This window comes from Oryctolagus cuniculus, chromosome 8, assembly GCF_051225735.1.
Source record: "Oryctolagus cuniculus isolate XC-2025 breed Fujian yellow rabbit chromosome 8, ASM5122573v1, whole genome shotgun sequence".
NCBI classification, from domain to species: Eukaryota; Metazoa; Chordata; class Mammalia; order Lagomorpha; family Leporidae; genus Oryctolagus; species Oryctolagus cuniculus.
The window spans coordinates 124806468-124826445 of NC_142874.1; the positions used below are offsets into that span (position 1 = coordinate 124806468).

Genomic DNA, 19978 nt, shown 5'->3' on the forward strand with positions numbered 1-19978 from the left:
TAGGCTAATCCTCCGCCTTGTGGCGCCGGCACACCGGGTTCTAGTCCCGGTCGGGGCGCCAGATTCTGTCCCGGTTGCCCCTCTTCCAGGCCAGCTCTCTGCTGTGGCCAGGGAGTGCAGTGGAGGACGGTCCAAGTGCTTGGGCCCTGCACCCCATGGGAGACCAGGAGAAGCACCTAGCTCCTGCCTTCGGATCAGCTGCGGGGCGCGCCGGCTGCGGCAGCCATTGGAGGGTGAACCAACGGCAAAGGAAGACCTTTCTCTCTGTCTCTCTCTCACTGTCCACTCTGCCTGACAAAAAAAAAAAATAAAATAAAATAAAAAATAAATAAATAAAGGAAAAATATTCTGTGAGTCTGGGGCCCTAAGGAGTTTTAAATCATTTCTAATTATTCCTACAGCTGGTATCGTTGAAAATCATCCTTTGTATATTGGCATTTTCCTGACTGGCTGAATTGTTAAGCAGCAACTCTTCCAAGATTTGAAGAATTTCCCTCTAATTTAGGCAAATAAAGGCCAAGTATTTAGATTACTTTGTCTGGAATTTTAACTTACAGTATGAAGAGGATTTATAGGAAGGACATCTTAGAGAGATTAAGATAATTAAATATCTGGGAAAGTGACTTCTGCATATAGGTTAAAGGAGTGAAATCTTTTGGCCCATGTAAAATTGGACTTCAGAGTGCCATCAGCAATTGAAGTTGCACTGCAAACAGTTGTGGATAGACTTTTCTCATACTATAGCACTTGCTTTCCTTCCAGGGCTGAGGTATGAAGGTTGCTTTGGAGATTCCTCCTGGAGTCACTATTGAAGGTTTGGATTTCTTTCTTCAGGAGGAATTTATGATAGAGATAGAAATAGAACTAAAAACAGTGTTGAAGTTTAAATTAGATATTATGTGGTATTTTTCTTATATTTTTTGTGTGAATTTTTTTTACCTATGAATATTTGTTAACACTATTGGAGGGAAGTGAAGGGATTTTTAGAATCATTATGAAGTATCTTCAAAAAATTTATGGAAATGCATATTATGAAAAGCTATGCAAAGATTTTAAAGTCTTGCATCAAAATAAACTTATTTCATGATTCCATTTTTTCCATGAACTATTTGAAGTATCTTACTACTTGATTCTCTTTCCTCATATGAATCATTCTGCTTTTCCATTGCATTTGTCAGACTGGATTAACTTTCTTCTCTATAATTATTTGATGATTTTAGCCATAATTTAAATATGCTAATCACAATATTTCTTCTGTGTTTTGCTCTCAAGAACCACTGATTTATATGGAGAAAGACTGAATTCTCTTAATTTTACTATAATTCAGAAATTTAATAGGGTGAGATTTTTGCAGGAAACTTTTACCTTTTACAATTATTTCAGGTATTGATTCTTTTCATTTAACATTATTATTTCCATTCTCCTTTGATCCTTTGTTGAAGAAAGTTGCACAATCAGAAACTATAATAATGCAAAGAAGAGGGATACCGGTTGAAATAGGTGTGAAGGGACTTCAAAACAGTAATGGAAAGATGAAGTTAAAAATAAAAATATAAACTTTATTTTGTAACATAAGCTCTATCAAGGTCAGGCACTTTTGTAAGTGATGATATCAGCCATCAGGTCTATCCCTAAGGAACTGAGGTTCCTGGGAATTTGACCTTGTCAGTGTAGTCTTTTCTACATTAATATCTGAAGAGAAGTGGCCATTTAAATGCTTTTTAATATTAGGGGACAAAAAGATGGTGAAAGGAGCCAAATTAGCACTGTAAGATTGATGCCTAATGATTTCCCAGGGAAACTCAGAAAACTGTTAGATGGCAGGGACTCCATCCAGGTCTCCCGCTTGTGTGCTGGGAATCCAAGTATTTAAGTCATCAGCAGCTGCTACCCAGGTACATCGACAGGAAACTGGATCAAAGCCAAGTATCTGGAACTTGAATCAGGCCCTCCCAGGTGGGATGTGAGCATTCCAAGCAGCGACTTAACTGCTCTGTACCATATTCCTGCCCCTCATTCCACTTTTCCAAGTGCTCTAATCTTTATAGCATGTGATGGGATGATATCAACAAGGAAGTAAATGTAGACAGAGAAGGAAAATGTCTAAAAACAGATACCTGGGACACTGCAACATTACTGGGGAGAGGGCTCCCTGTTGTTATTCAATGTGTAAAGCTGCCACCTGTGGCACCATTATCCCATATGGGCACTGGTTCATGTTCTGCTTGCTCTACTTCTGATCCAGCTCCATGCTATAATGGACTGGGTAAAGCATAGGAAGATGCTCCAAGTGTTTGAGCCTCTACACCGTTATGGGAGGCTTGGATGAAACTCCTGTTTCCTGGTATCTAGCCCTTGTTGGCCATTGTGGCAATCTGTGGAGTGAACCAGCTGATGGGAGATTCTCTCTCTCTCTCTCCTTCTCTCTGTCTGTAACTCAGAATTTCAAAATAAATAAGTATGTAAATAAATACATCTTTTTTTTTAAGTTGGGGAGATGCTCAGGAATCTGCAAACGTGACTGAGACTGAGATCTTCAGGAGACAGGAGGAACTCCATGACAGTATGTTAGTGTGCTGTTTTGGATATTTGCTGAAGAATGTATTTTAAGGAGTTGAGAATGAACAAATGAGCCAAATTCTTTAATTAAATGAAATAAATTAAAAGTCACTAAAATCAGTATCATGAATGTCATAAGTAATTGTTCAGAAAGTTTTAATGAGATAACATAGAGAAATCCTGAATAGAGCATATTTAAGAGACATTTGGGTGAGAAAAATACAGAAAATATTTTTCGTTAGAATTGCTGTAAATACGTATCCTTCATGGTCGCATCAGAAGATAAACCGCAATTAGCTGAGAAGAGAGAACATAGTGCAACTATTAACCCAGTGCGGGAGAACTGAGAAGGCGAAGGAACAACTGCAAGACAGAGCTGTCACCTTAGGTGGCGCTGCCACTCTTAGGGTGAACTGAAAGAACAGGATGATCGGTAGACTTCGTAATTGTGGAATCTAATTAGACTCCAGATTTCTGATGATGAGGCACTGGCTGGCTAGTGCTGCTGTCTCAGAGACGGATCAAGTTTTCTGATGTATATCGAGAAAACTGCGTGAATGAGTCAACCGATGCTCTGCAAAGCTCTGTTGCTGCTGGGATGAAGACATAATGCTGTGAAAAGCTGACAAGAATAGGAAGAAACAGGAAAAGTGTTTCCAGTATCTCTTCCTTCTGGGCCTCTTTTTGAGAAAGTTTAATTGACAGCTGGAGGAAGGAGGAATGCAGTGTGGTTTGCAGATTTTCAGCCTCACTATTGTAAACAAGAGACAGATGATGGTTCTGAGATGATACAACAGTTTACTGACAGTCAGCCTCTTGGATGGCATGGACTATTGCTTTCACATTTATTTCAATTTTCATACAACAAATAATCAAATCAGTTTCTTAGATTCCATGTAAGAATATGTAACTATCCTGCATATAAATGACAATACCACCCATTTCATGTTTTCTTTTTCTTTTTTTTTTTCTTACTATTTATTGCTTTCAATCAAGATTTAGGTGATTGGAGCTCTTTACTTGGGTTAGAGGAATGACTGAAACTTGTATTACTGAAATTTTAGGATGCTCACTACTTTTAATTTTTAGGTAATCTAGTTTTTCACTGACTTCCATTGGCAGAGGCGAACCAAATATCTGCTCCCTGTCTCCACCCATCTTCTCTATTTATAGACAAAGTTCATTTTGACACTATTGTCTTGATGTAATCTGTGGGATTTTTTTTTTGTCTGTTCAGTGATTGGAGGTGTTGAATGACCTAGAGCCCCCTAAATTTCCAATTCAACTGAACATTTTGGATCCTCAAAGATGAATTCTTCCCACTTAATACAGGCCCTACAAATCAACAGAGTTCAAAATTGTAGAGATGGGAAGCAAAAATTCTATGACTGTGTTGTTACTAAGTATAATAGCAAGAAAAGCTATTCATTCTATTATCCCAGGAACAATATATCATGGTCATGGTGGAAAGAGCACCATCTAGTGATCATTGAATCAAAGGGTATATTGCAACTTATTAAGTAGATGTTCATTTGTTCAGAATTGCTAATCTCTCAATTGGTTCTATAATTGATAACCATTCCCAAACTCTTATCAATCAGTCCATCTACTTCTGGATCTGGGCTGCATAGTAAGACCTATGGTTGTGAGTACATTATTGCTGTTCTTTTCCTGTGAAATGAGTTACTAGAAAAGAAACAACATTGTGTTGAACATTTCTATGGAAAATGAGACATTTTGTAAGATTGTGAATGATGATATTGGTAAAGTATTATGGAAGGGTGGGGATGCAAGTTTATAAACAGAACATAAGCTTATTTCTGTGAGAACAAATGCTGCTCCTTGCATAATAAAAGTAGTTTAGCATAGTCAACCTGTCATCAGCTAGGCTGGTTGGTCCCCTGAGGGAATGGTGTTGTATTGAGGGCTCAGCTGATATCTGCTGATGGCACGTGGGTACAGCTGAATCTTCAACTTACATAGGCAAAAGTCCATGGTTTTAATTCTGTACCTGGTATCCATCTTTGTCACCATGGTCGCTTATTACATAGGTCTCTGTCTTTTTCAAAGATTGATTTATGTATCTGAAAGGCAGGGTGACAGAGCAGGTGAGAGAGAAAGATAAAAGTCCTATCTGCAGGTTTATCTCCCAAACACCCACAACAGTGAGGGCTAAGGCAGGCTGCAGCCAGGGGCCAAGAATTCTATCTGGGTCTCCTAAGTGGGTGGCAGGGACCCAAGTGTTTTGGCTATTATTTTCTGGTGCATTAGCAGAAAGCTGTATCTGAGGCATGGAGTAGCTGGGATCTGAACCAGGCACTCTGATATGGATTGTGGGCTTCCTAAGAGGCAGCTTAACCCATGACACCAAAATGCCTCACCACAAAATTCCCTTGAACAAACTTGTGAAAAGTAAGTAGAAAACAAAATATGGCAGACATTCACAGAACACAGATCACATGTACTTGATTTAAGAAAAAAATTGAGAAGCAGAAATATGCAAGAGGACACACACACACACACACACATGCACACACACAGGAAGGAAGAGAGAGAGAAAGGTACCATTCACTATTCACTCCCAAATATCCAGAGGCTGGGGCTGAGCCAGGTGGAAGATGGGAGCTTGGAACTCAATCCAGGTCTCCAACATGATGACAGAGACCTGACTACTTGAGCCATTGTGGCTGCCTCCCAGGGTCTGCATTAGCAAAAAGCCAGAGTTAAAAGATGGGGCCAGGAGAGCTGAGGAACTCCGATATGGGATTCAGGCACCATAATCACTCTGGTACTTGATTTTTTAAAAATTAACATAATTTCTCATTTTTGTAATATATGCACTTGTGGCTACATAACATTATTATTATTATAATATAACATAACATTATCATTCTATTCTAATGTAGAATGGGGCAATCATGTACATCAGTGATGTTTCCAGAAATTATTTCAAACTAAAAATATGTGGAATGTTTGTAAAAGTCTTTCCTTCTTCCATGGCTTAATTTATTCTATTTTTTCTCCCACTCCATCAAAAAATGTTACTCTTATCTAATGTGTCTCAGGCACTGCTTTAGACCCATGGCGGGTAAGACATAGAAATTCTTATCTCTAAGAAATTTATATTTTTGTGGACATTGGATAAAGGCAGCAGTAAAGATAAATATACAAGTAAATAAAATCTAAATATAGATATTAATGACTTCTATGATAAAGGAAGCCAGTAATAGAACAGAAAGCAACTTGGTTAGAGAGGAGAGACTGATTTACATGCAATATTCAGAGAAGATACTCTGAAATAGAGCATTTATTTGAGACCCCAAAGTAGAAAAGCACCCCAGTCATTCAGAAATCAGGGCAACAATTTTAGATAGCAGCAAACAGAACATATTTGGAAAAAGAAATCAAGGCATTCCACCCGGAATGTGGAGCAAGATAGAAAGTATGGTAGGAAGTGAAGTTGGAAAAATCATTAGTAAGACCAGGTAAGTCTTGTATCTAGGGTGAGCATCAGCATATATTCTTTTTTTTTTTTTTTTTTGACAGGCAGAGTGGACAGTGAGAGAGAGAGAGAGACAGAGAGAAAGGTCTTCCTTTGCCGTTGGTTCACCCTCCAATGGCCGCCGTGGCCGGCACGCTGCAGCTGGCGCACCGCGCTGATCCGATGGCAGGAGCCAGGAGCCAGGTGCTTTTCCTGGTCTCCCATGGGGTGCAGGGCCCAAGCACCTGGGCCATCCTCCACTGCACTCCCTGGCCACAGCAGAGAGCTGGCCTGGAAGAGGGGCAACCAGGACAGAATCCGGCGCCCCAACCGGGACTAGAACCCGGTGTGCCGGCGCCGCTAGGCGGAGGATTAGCCTAGTGAGCCGCGGTGCCGGCTCAGCATATATTCTAAGTCAGAAGAGAAAGCATTGGGGGCTTTTGAAGAGAGAAATTATATTACTGGATAATTTGTGATTTAGTGTCTGTGGCTGGTCACTGGATAATGTATGTGAGTGGGGAGGTGGGGGTGTGGAGCAGAGGTGGAAGCAGGCAGGCCAGTTAAGAGACTAGTCTGTTAGTCCTATGAGGGATGGCAATAGCTGGAACTGGGCTCCAAGCAGCAGAGAAGGTCAGAAGTGTTAGGACATAGGGGTATATTTTGGAGGTAAACCAAATGACAGTTTCCCACCTCTCCTATTTGGAGTTTATTTCCTCTTTAGAAGTCTCCACTTCTACCAATTCTATATGATTTATTTCTAATAGCCATGTGATCATGCCACCTGTCTGCTCATAAAATTATATAATGATTGTCTATATTTTTCTCACTGATACAGTAAATTCTTACAGGTGTTGATCTTTTAAACTTGCATATCATATATTTGATGTGTAATAGCTGTTCAATTATCATCTGATGAATAAGCAAAAAATTAAGGCATTCCATTGTTTATTATTGCTAAAATTATAGAACAGGGATTTTTATTGATGTGTTTCAACTCTTAGAATTTAATGATATGCATTCCAATGTTGTCTCTAATGTGATCTTAGGAAGTGCTCAATACATTTTAGATGAATAAAATCAGATCCTTATCTCCAGTTTTCAATCTACATTATTACATTAGGTATTTTTTAAAGATTTATTCGCTTTAGAGTCAGAGTTACAGGGAGATGGGTTTTCTATTTTCTTGTTCACTGCTCAAACAGTCACAACAGCTGGAGCTGGGCTGATCTGAAGCCAGGAGACAGGGGAGTCTTCTCTTTCTCTCACACAGGTGCAGGGGATGGAGTACTTGGGCCATCTTCCACTGTTTTCCCAGGCCATCAAAAGAGAACTGGATCAGAAGTGGAGCAGCTGGGACATGAATCGGCGCCCATATGAGTTGCCCAGGGCCGCAACTGGAGACTTAACCTACTAAGCCACAGCACGGGCCCCTTTACTCTTATCTTTTGCTATCTGATATTTCTCATTGTTTTTTTTTCTGTCATGTTTGCCATTTCAACATTTACATAACCAAATAGTGTCCTTTACCTTCTCTTAAAAAATGAAATAAACAAAACTCCACACAATAAACCAAATTGATCATCTTTTTCATGAATTACCTATTCTCTGTCCACTTTTACTTGGTGAAACAGGACCTTTACCATTTACCCCTTAGCAATCAGCAGGTCAGGCCTTGCAAACCACATTTCATGGTCTTCCTTCTGGAAGATATTTTTTGCAAGCTGCCATCACCACCCTTCTATAAAACAAAGTTGTATAGTATAGCCATCATAGAATTTGACTAATATCCAAAATCTAATTTTATGTTTATTAAGAATGGTATGGATCTCAGTAAAGATATGAACACTTTGAGTGACATGATAGTTCATATATGATATTTCGGATCTTGTAGGCACAAGAGGCAAGAAAAAAAAAGACACTCCAATGAGGCATTGATTGAGTTATTTGATGTCATTGCACATTGCAATTATTTAACAAATATTTGGTATCCACTTGTGGAAGAATGAAACCAGACCCCTGTTCCGCACCATGTGAAAAATAATCTCAAAATGGATTAAAGATCTAGAGTTTCAGTCAGCCATAGAGCAAAGAGGATTAATTGCTAAATGTTATGAAACTTTTCTCTCTTCCTTCTTTTTATTATATGTATATTTTATTTATTTATTTGTGAGGCAGGTTACTGACAGAGAGGGAGAGACAGAGAGATCTTCCATCGGCTGGTTCCCTCCCCAAACGACGGCAATGGCCAGAGCTGGGCCAATCCAAAGCCAGGAGCCAGGAGCATATTATTTCTGGTCTCCCACTTGAGGTAGGGGCCCAAGCACTTGGGCGATCTTCTGCTGCTTTTCTCAGGCCATTAGCATGGAGCTGGTTTGGAAGTGGAGCAGCCAGACAGGCAGAAGCTTAACCCACTATGTCACAGCTCTTGTCCCTTGTGTATACAGCTTAAAACAATTAACAATAAACAAGGTTTGAGCAGGTGGCTTGTCTTTTGAACTCAATTTGCAGGAACAGGATGAGTCACATTCTGATATGGTAGACATCAGAATCCTGAATTTTATCTTAACTGATAAGAAAGTAAGTTTTCCGTGTTTGAGAAGGAAGAGCGATATCGATGTATTTTACGTAGTATGGTGAGATGTGCAGAGATTGGCTATTTACTCACAAATCTTGTTCTTTTCAGTTCCCTGTATTGTGTTGAGATTAAGTGATCGCCTATTAAATAGGAAAGGTGGGAAGTAGTCAGGGACTGTCACAGCCACAGGGAGAAGCTGGAAGCAAGGCTGCCCACAAGCCTATGGAGGGAGCACACCACCACTGCCACTGTTGAGTTAAGCCACTAAAATTGGTTTTGGAATTCCAGCCTCCAGAATTGTGAGGCCACAAATTTCAGTTGTTTCAAGCCACCAACTCTGTAGACATTTACTGAAATAGTTGGAAGAAACTAATACAAAAACCTACTTAACTTCATGTTGATTTCCTTCATCCTCTAACTTTTAAAAAGTTAGAAAAAAAAAGTCTGTATTTTCTTGTTATGCTGTTTTATCCGGCCTCTGACACGTTTTCATTGTGACATCTTATGCAAATCATTTGTCTTGACTGTCACTCCATTTCTTAATGCTTGAAATTATGGTTAATAATTGAAGAGATCCCATAAAGTTTTAATAAAGGTTTAATGAGTTAATATTTTTAAAGTGCTTAAAACAGCTCCCTGACAAGTGTGGTATAAATTGGTATCAAATGCATTTTTAAGAAGTATATAAAATATTTTGGGTTTAAGAGAGTGAAGAGACAGCCATGGAATGAAGGTTGCCTTCCCATCAGCAGCCTTCTGCCACTTGCAAACCTTCAAAACAATATTAAAAACAAAATTTACTTGTATTTATGTTGCATTTTTCTAGATAATGTTCAGAAGAAAAGTGTTGATTATCACAGTGGGTTTAGATGTCTTACAATGGTTATTTATATATTTATGAAGTAGGCTTTTATATTTTGAGTTAGAAGAAAATCACAATATCAATTTTTTTTTTTTTTGACAGGCAGAGTGGACAGTGAGAGAGAGAGAGAGAGCCAGAGAGAAAGGTCTTCCTTTGCCGTTGGTTCACCACCCCAATGGCTGCTGCGGCCGGCACGCTGCAGCCAGCGCACCGCGCTGATCCGAAGCCAGGTGCTTCTCCTGGTTTCCCATGTGGGTGCAGGGCCCAAGGACTTGGGCCATCCTCCTCTGCACTCCTGGGCCACAGCAGAGAGCTGGCCTGGAAGAGGGGCAACCGGGACAGAATCCGGTGCCCCGACTGTGACTAGAACCCTGAGTGCTGGCGCCCCAGGCGGAGGATTAGCCTATTGAGGCATCACGCCGGCCAGCAATATTAATCTTTAGGTGAACTTTGATATAAATGAAATCCAGTGAAAAATCATTGCAAAGTAATCACTGTGGTGAAATGGATAGTTTTAATATAATACGATGAAATAGTATTAGAAAAAGAAACAGTTTTGTAGATTTCACTGGTTTCTGCAGCAGTATCTGAAAAATAAAAATGAGTATTAGTTTTATATAATAAAATTACCGAATTATTTGCATATAAAGTAAAATGTTTTTCTTTATGATTCTAATGTTACTTTAAGAGAATTAAGCTTGTTATGCTTTGTCTTATAGATGTTATGCATTCTTGAAATAATTATGTATTCTTAGAATAATCATACATTTTTGTAATAATTATTAATGCATTTTTGTAATAATTCACTTAAACTTTAAAGTTAATTTGATGTTATACTTTACTTGCATCCATATATATATATATATTACACAGATGTGTTTTTGGTACTGATTCAGACAAATATTGTCTTCTGATACTGAATGTTGTGAAGTAAAGTTCCTTCTCCACCTTAATGTGAGACTTTATTACAGAAGATCAATTTTTTTCTTTACTTATTGTAAATAAATAATTAAAATGGTATATATTAAAATCCTAATGCACAATGAAAATATGAAATTATTAAATATTTTTAACATCTTGAATGAGCTAACTAATCAACTTCTCAATTTACACAGTAAAATAAATATAAAAGAATACAGCATGGGTCAGTATTTAACTAAAAATTGAGGTTTTAATTTTCTTGGCAATGATCATCGTTAAGAGGCACTGTAACAGCAATAATCACTAGTATCTACCGCAGTAGAAATTTTGATTTGGATGACAGTGAAATAAAGCTGTGTCCTTTTCTATCCAGTAAATATCTATAACATCAAAATTGGAAGAACTTTGGGACAGGATAAAGGAATCAGAACTTGCAATTTAAGAGGGCCAAATGTCTTGCTTAGCTCCTTGATCAGATGACTAGTACGAAATGAATCTAATGTGGCTTTTTAGTCAGTGCGTGTCTTCCCAAGAGAGTGCACTATTGCACAGGGCGTACTTTATGTTGGAGGAGGATATATGATGGAGACTGGGAGAGTTCAGGTCCACATTGTTTGTTTATATAGAGACTACAAAAAGGTGGAAGTTGATAGTGAAATGATGGCTACCAGAGCCTGGGTATGGAATGGAGGGGACCACAAGTGGTTGATGAATGGGTACTAAAGGTGTGGCTAGAAAGGAGTCAGAAGCTCTGGTGTTCTGTTGCACAGTGAGCTGACTATAGATAATGTCCAGGTACTGTGTATTTCTCTAGAAAGAAGAAAAATCTAGAAGATAGGATATTTGATGTTTTCATAATAAAGAAATGTCAAATATTTAAGGAGATATAGTTATCCTGATTAGATATTTGTCAAAACATCACCTGGTACTACATAATTATATTCAGTTCTATGTCTATTAAAATGTTTTTAAATAAGAAAAAACAGTGGTCCTCAAAGTGGGGTAAGCGAGGTGATGGAATGGACAACACAGAATGACCTTTGAGAAGTCCAACCAAAAACGCATCTGCCCATCCACAGTTCACCGCTTCCCCTCCAACCAGGGAATTTTCAGTAATATTTGAGAATATTCAAGTACTAATTCATTCAGAATTTTCAGTAATATTTGAGATATTCAAGTACTAATTAATTCAGATCAATTTAAAGAAGAACTTTCCAGTTGTCCAAAAGTAGCCCAAATTGCTTACACAGGGCAGGAGTTCATAACTTCAGCAGTTTTGTGGCACAGCCTACAGTGCTGATCATTTCCGTGCAGTAAAAATATATTCAAAGGTAGTTTCAGATGATGAGATCTATCTAGTCTGATTTCTTTTTTTTTTTTCTTTTTTGACAGGCAGAGTTAGACAGTGAGAGAGAGAGAGAGACAGAGAGAAAGGTCTTCCTTCCGTTGGTTCACCCCGCAATGGCCACCACGGCCGACGTGCTGCACCGATCCGAAGCCAGGAGTCAGGCACCTCCTCCTGGTCTCTCATGCGGGTGCAGGGCCCAAGCACCTGGGCCATCCTCCACTGCTCTCCCAGGCCACATCAGAGAGCTGGACTGGAAGAGGAGCAACCGGGACAGAATCCGGCTCCACAACTGGGACTAGAACCTGGGGTGCCGGCACCGCAGGCGGAGAATTAGCCAAGTGAGCCGTGGTGCCGGCCAATCTAGTCTGATTTCTAAATCTCACTATGCATGTATGGCTACTTATGGAGACAAATGCATGACACTCTTCTCTTTAGAAAATTTCATTTATCTAAGAAAAATCTTTTTATATGTAATAAAATATACTTCAGTTCATAGTACTGGACTTATATTTTCTATGCAGTCTTTCTTCTCTAAACTGTCATGTCCAGCAGATCTCTTTGTATTTACAAAACTCTAGGAAATGGGCATTTGGCTTAGTTCTTACAATGCCCACAGACCACGTTGGAATTGTCTGGGTTCAATTCCTGGCATTGGTTACCACTTCCACCAATTCAGCTTCTTCTGGGTCTTCCACATGGGTGGTAGGAGCCTAAGAACTTGGGCCATCCTCTGCCACTTTCCCAGGCACATCAGCAGGGAGCTGAATTAGAAGTGGAACAGGTGGGACTTGAACCTGAGCACATATGGAAATGCCTGTGCTGCAGGCCATGGCTTAACCTTCTGAGCCACAGTGCTGGCCTGAGTGTTTTTTTTTTTTTTTTAATGATTGTTTTATAAAAACATAGAGAACCATGTTTTAGCTAAATAAAGATCTGAGGATCAAGTTCAGGACAGTGATCACAAGGAGACAGGTAGCAAGGGAAGTGTCCTGGGCTACTGTCCTGGGTTACTGCTTGGATAAAGAACCAGGGTTCACACATATTTCCTGGCTATTGTACATCTACATGTGCATATGTACATTTGTGTGTATGAATAAAACTTACCACTTGACTAACAGGAATAAGGCAGACATATCCATCTAATCACTTTTATTTAGTGCACTCTCTAAGCCAGTACACTATGCAATAAATGAATGGCATTCTAAGATAAAATGTTCATTATTAGATGAATGAGGAAAAAATAATTAGGATATGTCTTGAGGTGGGTGATGTGATGCAGCAGGTTAAGCTTCTGCTTGGGATGCCTGCATCCCATATCAGAGTTCCTGGTTCAAGTCCCAGCTATTGAGTTTTCCATCCAGCTTTCCGTTAATGTGCTTTGGAGAAGAACACACATATTAGTTCCTGCCACCTTGTGGGAGACCCAGATGGAGTTCCTGGCTCCTGTCTTTGGCCTGGCCTGTATTTGGCTAACGTGGGCATTTACGGAGTGAACCAGAAAATGGAAGATCTCTCCCTGCCCCTGCAACCCCCAGTTTTTCTTTGCCTTTCAAATATCTTTAAAAAATCAGAGCATGCCTACATAATAAGATAATATGTGCCCCCAAACTTTTGGTATATATAAGAAAGCTTCAAAAATTGTGTAGAAAAATGGTATTCAAATATGTTTATTTTGGGCTAAAAAGTGAAATGTAGGCATAATTTTTTCATAATGTACATTCTTATGAACTTTTTAAAAATTTTTATTTAAGTTACCCAAGTTTCATGTATTTCATATACACAGATTTTGGAACATAGAACACGCTCCAATACTTTTTCCTCCTCCCTCTCCCAATCCCACTCTTAAATTTTACAGAGATCTACTTTCAGTTTACTTGATGATCATAAAGTTAACCCTACACTGAATAAAAGAGTTCAACAAATAGTATGAACTGTTTGAAGATCTTTCATACAACTTCATGGAGAAGTCTGTAAAAGTGAAGAAATCTTGAGGTGTGGTCGTTACTTTCATCATTCTGGTTTTTTTTTTTTTTTTTTTTTTTTGGACAGGCAGAGTGGACAGTGAGAGTGAGAGAGAGAGAGAGAGAACGGTCTTCCTTTGCTGTTGGTTCACCCTCCAATGGCCGCTGCGGCCGGTGCACCGCGCTGATCCGATGGCAGGAGCCAGGTGCTTTTTCTGGTCTCCCATGGGGTGCAGGGCCCAAGCACTTGGGCCATCCTCCACTGCACTCCCTGGCCACAGCAGAGAGCTGGCCTGGAAGAGGGGCAACCAGGACAGAATCCGGCGCCCCGACCCGGACTAGAACCCGGTGTGCCGGCGCCGCTAGGCGGAGGATTAGCCTAGTGAGCCGCGGTGCCGGCCATCTGGTAATTCTTTTAATGGGTGTAGACCTATGTCAAAATTCATCAAAATGTGCCCTTTCAATATATATATAGATTGTTGGATGTCAATCTGTCTCAATAATAAAGCTGTTCAAAAAGTTTAAAGGGGTTATATGTTTGTGGAGAGGCTGGGTTTCTTCCCTTCTATAAATCATGCATTACTGTGGTGAGATTCGGGCCACCTACCTGATGAGAGAGAAGGCTAAGGGTCTTCCAGTGAAAGAGGCTGGACGATGAGAGGGTTAGTTGTCAGAGGTTCATCTGCAGCAGGCTCATCCATAGTAGGCTCATCTGCAGTAGAGTCAAATAGGAAGGGCTCAGGGGCAAGGGGCTCGGCTTCGGCTAGCTCAGCTGCGGCTGCCTCTGCTGCAGAGATAGGTTTGTTTGCAGGAGGCTCAGCAGAAGGATCGGCTCCAGCAGGTTTGGGTACAGCGGGGCCAGCTGCAGCAGGCTTCGGTGAAGCAGGTTCGGCTGCAGCTGGTTTGGCTCCAGCAGGATGAGCTGCAACATGCTGAGGTGCACCAGGCTGAGCCACAGCAGGTTCTGATGGAAGAGGTACAGATGCGGCAGGCTCTGATGGAGGGGGTATCCCTGCAGCAGGCTCCGGTGGAGAAGGCAGGGCTGCAGCAGACTCCGATGGAGGAGGTAGGGCTGCAGCAGGCTCCGATGGAGGAGGCAGGGCTGCAGGGGGCTCAGCGGCATTAGATGGAGCAGCAGGTGCAGCAGGAACAGCAACAGGGTGGCCAAGGGGGGCTGCCCCAGGAGCATTAGCCTGAGCGGTGTACCCTCTAGCTGAGGGATAACCAGGGACTTGGTATGCATAGGGCTTCCCAGAAGCACTGAGAATCCAGGAATAGGAAGGTGCCTCGGAGTCAGAGCCAGCATGCCCAGGGTAATTGGGGACGGTCTTCACTGGGGGATAACCAGCAGAGGAAGTAGGAGGTGGCAAATTATTGTTCCATAGACCAAAAGGAACATTCAGAGATGGATTAAGTGGGTAACGATAGCCATTGTAATCCTGAAGAAGCAAAAAAGTTGATTAAAATTGTTTGTCCTATCTACTTGCTAGTCATATTATGACTAGCATACATACATTACATATATACTGTAATGATTTTTCAAAATGAGAATTCCAATTTATTTTCTTTCTTAAGAGTCATATAACTTTCTAAATTTTTGAGCTGGAAAATAATTTCTTAACAAATTTGGATAAATATTTGTTGAGTGAGAAATATTTTGTGTTTAGGCAAATAACAGTGTTATCTACAAAACATACCAACCTAGGCTGGGACACAAAGAATAAGGAACTCACATACTTCTTAGGATTGGCATACAATGATAGGATTGGCGCTTCCACGCCTCCTTTTCTGCGGACGCTGCCACCCTGCCAAATCTCTCAGGACCCTCTGGGTCGCCAAAGTGCCCCACTGAGGACTCCACCTCATTCTATGTCTTCCAAGTGCCTAATTTTCTAGATTTGTCCTTTTGAACTCCACCTCACCCTTCCTCAAATCCTTTATTCCTTCAAGGCCATCCATCTCGAGTTGTTATTAGGACAGTTAGCAGACTAGATGTGAATGCTGCACTATTGGTTTTTCATATTTATGAAGACACTTCAAAGTATGTTGAAAAATTGAATTAAATGATGTTTACTTCTGTACCAAACCATTTTGAAATCCATGCACGTTTTTCATGACCTTCTTCAAAGTTGTTTTGTACCCAAATAAAATCTTCTACTTCTATTTTTCATGAACTCCTGTGGTAATTTTCCCTGTTGTGTTAGGCATGCCAAGTTAGTTATCTTATTAACATTGATTACTAATTGATCATCAAATTTCAATTTTTTTTTTCGTTGAGCCTTCATATTTCCCTCAGCTCTATGTTTGTCTTTCACATGTATGTAAGACTGTCAGGAAAAGTCCCAAGATCACAAAATTGTGTAAGAATTTACAGAAAATTATGTTTATTATAAGTCTTAAATATAGGTATTCTCTGTCATAAATTTGTCAGTTTTTATAAGTAAGCCAGTTCTGGTCTATGTATCAGAATACTGTATTTCTTGTTTTTTTGCATACTCAATTATAATTCAAGGAATTTGATTTTTATAACATAAGTATCATTTTAAATATGGAAAACCATACTTAGCACTTCTTACATGTTTATGTTAGTGCTAGTCAATAGATGAGGTTATCTTCCTTACAGGTTTTCCAAGTAAATTTTCCAGTAGCAGACAGTGATATGAGCATAGACTTGTTTTTGTATTTGGTAGAAAATCCTGCTTTCTTTATCTGTAGTACTTTTCTATGATGTAAAACTTTATATAATTAAATCCATTTTAAATCATTTAACGTAATAAGCAGACAGTGCCACTAAGCATGATATTCATTTGAATAAATAATTAAGGGTATATTAATATTGATATGCTTATATTTAAATCCGTTATTTTTAAATTAGCCTATCTTAGGTAAAGAAGTGAACATGTTCCCAATTTACTTCCTTAATTTTCAAAAAAAACATAATGCTTTGACATTGATCAATAGATGAAACTTTTAAAGAAAAATAGTGTAAAATACATTTAAATATCTTAAGATATAAATGAACATGAGAATATTTTACCTCTTCGCTGGATGAGAAAAATTTCTAAAACAAAGAAAACAATATTGGTTTTGATTTTCATCTTTCTGATCTCATCTTACATTGAGAATGACTATCACTGACCACACTCTAACTTGGAGTTTTCTTTTGTATGAGACTGAGATGTTGGCTTTGTTCTCAGTTTTCCTGTGCCAACGTATACCTAGCCCTACATACATTAATGCACAGTCTTGCAAAGTAGATATGCAGCAATTGATTATAATGTTTTATCAATTCCAGTACTATCACAATATCATTTAAATTTTTTATTCATAGCTATTCATAAGCTTTCAGATGTGGGGAATCAAGTACTGTGATTTAATTTTATGTCTAGTAAGCGTATTTACTTCCAGATATTCACATGACTTCATCAGTTGTGTTCACCACAAAATCTTAGTGACCAAACAGGGCTTTGCAATATCACTTCTCAATAAACATAGATTGTACTTTTGGGGCATTGATGTATTTTATGCTTTGCTTTGAACTGTATAGTTTATTTTTAAAAGTATAAAATAAGTGACTGCTTTATGTTGTCCCTGTGTTAGGTACTGGGATCCTACACAGTAGATAAAACAGGCCAGGTTTCTTTGCTATTGTGTCTGGAATATTATATCTTCCAAGATTTTTAAATGAAATGTCCTGTTTTGTTCCTTCCAATTTTAGGTTGGTTTCCTGAATTGCTGAGTTATACATTTTCTCATGCATCATTTTGCCAGAGTCTCCCTAAGGTATATGATGTGACAACTGATGTGTGTGCACACTGTGTTCCAGTGTATTCACAGAGGCAAATGTCAATTATTTATTTGGATTATCAAGCCCTAGAGTATGATGATTATAATATTAACTCATAAAGAATACAAAATTATATTTCACCCTGCTTCAATTTTTTAGTTTATTTTCACAAAATTCCTGCTTCTCTGTATATGTCTAATGGAGTGCACATCCCAGACCATATCTTGTGTTCCTTCTTTGCTAGAATGTCACATCTAGTTACTGTATATTTGTGGATAGGTACATTTACACTTGTAGCATACTCCAGTCATCAGATTCTGAGGCAAAAATGACAGAGACCTAGAAAACATTGTGTAGCAGTTAATGATAAATGCTTTGTTCTCCTAAATAATTTATGGATATTTACTACACAGAAATCATAGAACTCCTTGGGCCACACCCTTCTACTGATAAGTTTCTGGCTTCAAAACACCACCTGAATACATGGTTGTCCCATTTCATGATTTCTTCATCTGTAATCTGGCATGTAGGCAAAGCCTCTTTGGATATATCACTTTCCTTGGTTGTCCAAGAAAACTAAGTCCATCATGAGAAAATTTTGTAGAAGCATGACAGCAAACTAGGCATAGCAAATGCTTTGAGCCACAGAGTAACTGCCCTTATGCATGGTTCTGCACATTGAAAAGAAATACAGACCTAATGGTAAAATATGATTAGTGTGAATAACTTTGCATTATATCTAAATATTTTCTGTCAAACTAGAAGAGATTAATAATGGTGCTAATATTTTAAGTTATGCCACTTACATTGTAAAGAAATCAGAGAGTTTCTCAGTACAAAATGCAATTTAAAGTAACAACAAATACATTTACATAAATAAAAATGTTTTACCTCACGAATGAAGGGGAAACGCCTCTGAAACAAAGAAAAACATTTAACATGATTATGAGTATTTAGTTGGATTAGCCCATGTGGGATGCTAGCACCGCTGGTGGAAGCCTTACCTACTATGCCACAGTGCTGGCCTCTTGAAAACATCTTTACCCACATTTCCATATTACCAAAGAATCTGCAAGGCCTTATGATCATTATAATTTATTTTTAAAATATAAATCACCATTGTGAATTATTTCTCATCATCACCATTATATATATATATATATAAATCTCATATATATTGAAATTATATATATATACACACACATATATATATATATATAATGAGAATAGCCTCAGGAAGCTTTACTTTGGCTGGGTGGATTTTGGTTTGTAATATTCTACATGAACATTAATATTTACCATATGAAATATCAGTCAGCTCCTGTCCCTTTATTTGGTTTTGCTGTTCTCTTCTATCTTCCGGCTTTGCCTGTGTGCAAGAGTGTGCAGTTGTGCATGTCAGGGAATGTATGTGTGTCAGTACATAGGTGTGTGTGTGTGTTTGTGTATCTTTTTGTGTGAGAAGTGGTCTGTGGCCACCTCTTCACAGTACCAGAAAAACTATATACAAGGAAATTTTTGGCCGGCGCCGCGGCTCACTAGGCTAATCCTCCGCCTAGCGGCGCCGGCACCCCGGGGTTCTAGTCCCGGTAGGGGCTCCGGATTCTGTCCCGGTTGCCCCTCTTCCAGGCCAGCCCTCTGCTGTGGCCAGGGAGTGCAGTGGAGGATGGCCCAGGTGCTTGGGCCCTGCACCCCATGGGAGACCAGGAAAAGCACCTGGCTCCTGGCTCCTGCCATCGGATCAGCGCGGTGCGCCGGCCGCAGCGCGCCGGCCGCGGCGGCCATTGGAGGGTGAACCAACGGCAAAGGAAGACCTTTCTCTCTGTCTCTCTCTCTCTTAAAAATTTATGGAAAAATAAAATTGAATGAAAAGCTTATTTTGGTACCCCAAGTTTTTGAAAAATGTAGTTTTTCTGTAGTGTACATTTCCATGAACTTTTGGAACACCTTACATATGTACTTGTTCTCCAATGATGTTTCAACATATTCTATGAATTCAGCCCTGATTATGACTACAGAATAAGAAAAGAATAAAAAAATAGTGTAGAGAATTTGCTTGCTATTTTAAAGGTTATAGTTTAATTCAGCTAAAATCTAAGTGATAGAATAATATTCTAAAAGTGAGACAGGGTGATAAGAGTGACAATAGTTAATAACATCCAGTAGCTGTCTTTCCAACAATTACTTGAGGGGTGTCCTGTTGCCATAATGTAAAGAGTTCATATACTCACCTTCCTTGCAAAAGCAACACACAGGATGCAGGCCCAAATGAGCAGCTTCATTTTGATTGAACCTATGAATATCAATATTATAAGTTTTTTACAGGTGATATATAGTATATTTCTTAATTATTTCTTTTATTCTAGAAAGAAAGAATGCAATAAATGGGCTTATTTGTCTGACTATGAAGACCCCAAACAGAAAACCAAGCAGAAAATTAAATAACAGGCCGGCGCCGTGGCTCAATAGGCTAATCCTCCACCT

The 19978-nt window shown here is 39.2% G+C and overlaps 1 protein-coding gene across 1 annotated transcript; it reads right to left on the reverse strand.

Annotated features, from left to right (window-relative positions):
• Nucleotides 1–14330: 14330 nt before the first annotated feature.
• On the reverse strand, nt 14331–19776 carry PRR27 (proline rich 27). The gene is made up of 3 exons (XM_051819740.3): nt 19726–19776; nt 18386–18409; nt 14331–15146 (listed from the first exon to the last, which is right to left on the reverse strand). Exons 1-3 carry the CDS (start codon nt 19774–19776, stop codon nt 14331–14333), a joined length of 891 nt encoding a protein of 296 aa, XP_051675700.3.
• Nucleotides 19777–19978: the final 202 nt, after the last annotated feature.

Coding starts and splice junctions, on each gene's coding strand:
- PRR27 (XM_051819740.3), bottom strand. CDS start 19,776: ATGAAGCTGCTCATTTGGGCCTGCATCCTGTGTGTTGCTTTTGCAAGG. Junction 18,410..19,725: donor GTGTTGCTTTTGCAAGGAAG/GTGAGTATATGA, acceptor TCTTTGTTTCAG/AGGCGTTTCCCCTTCATTCG. Junction 15,147..18,385: donor GTTTCCCCTTCATTCGTGAG/GTAAAACATTTT, acceptor TTGCTTCTTCAG/GATTACAATGGCTATCGTTA.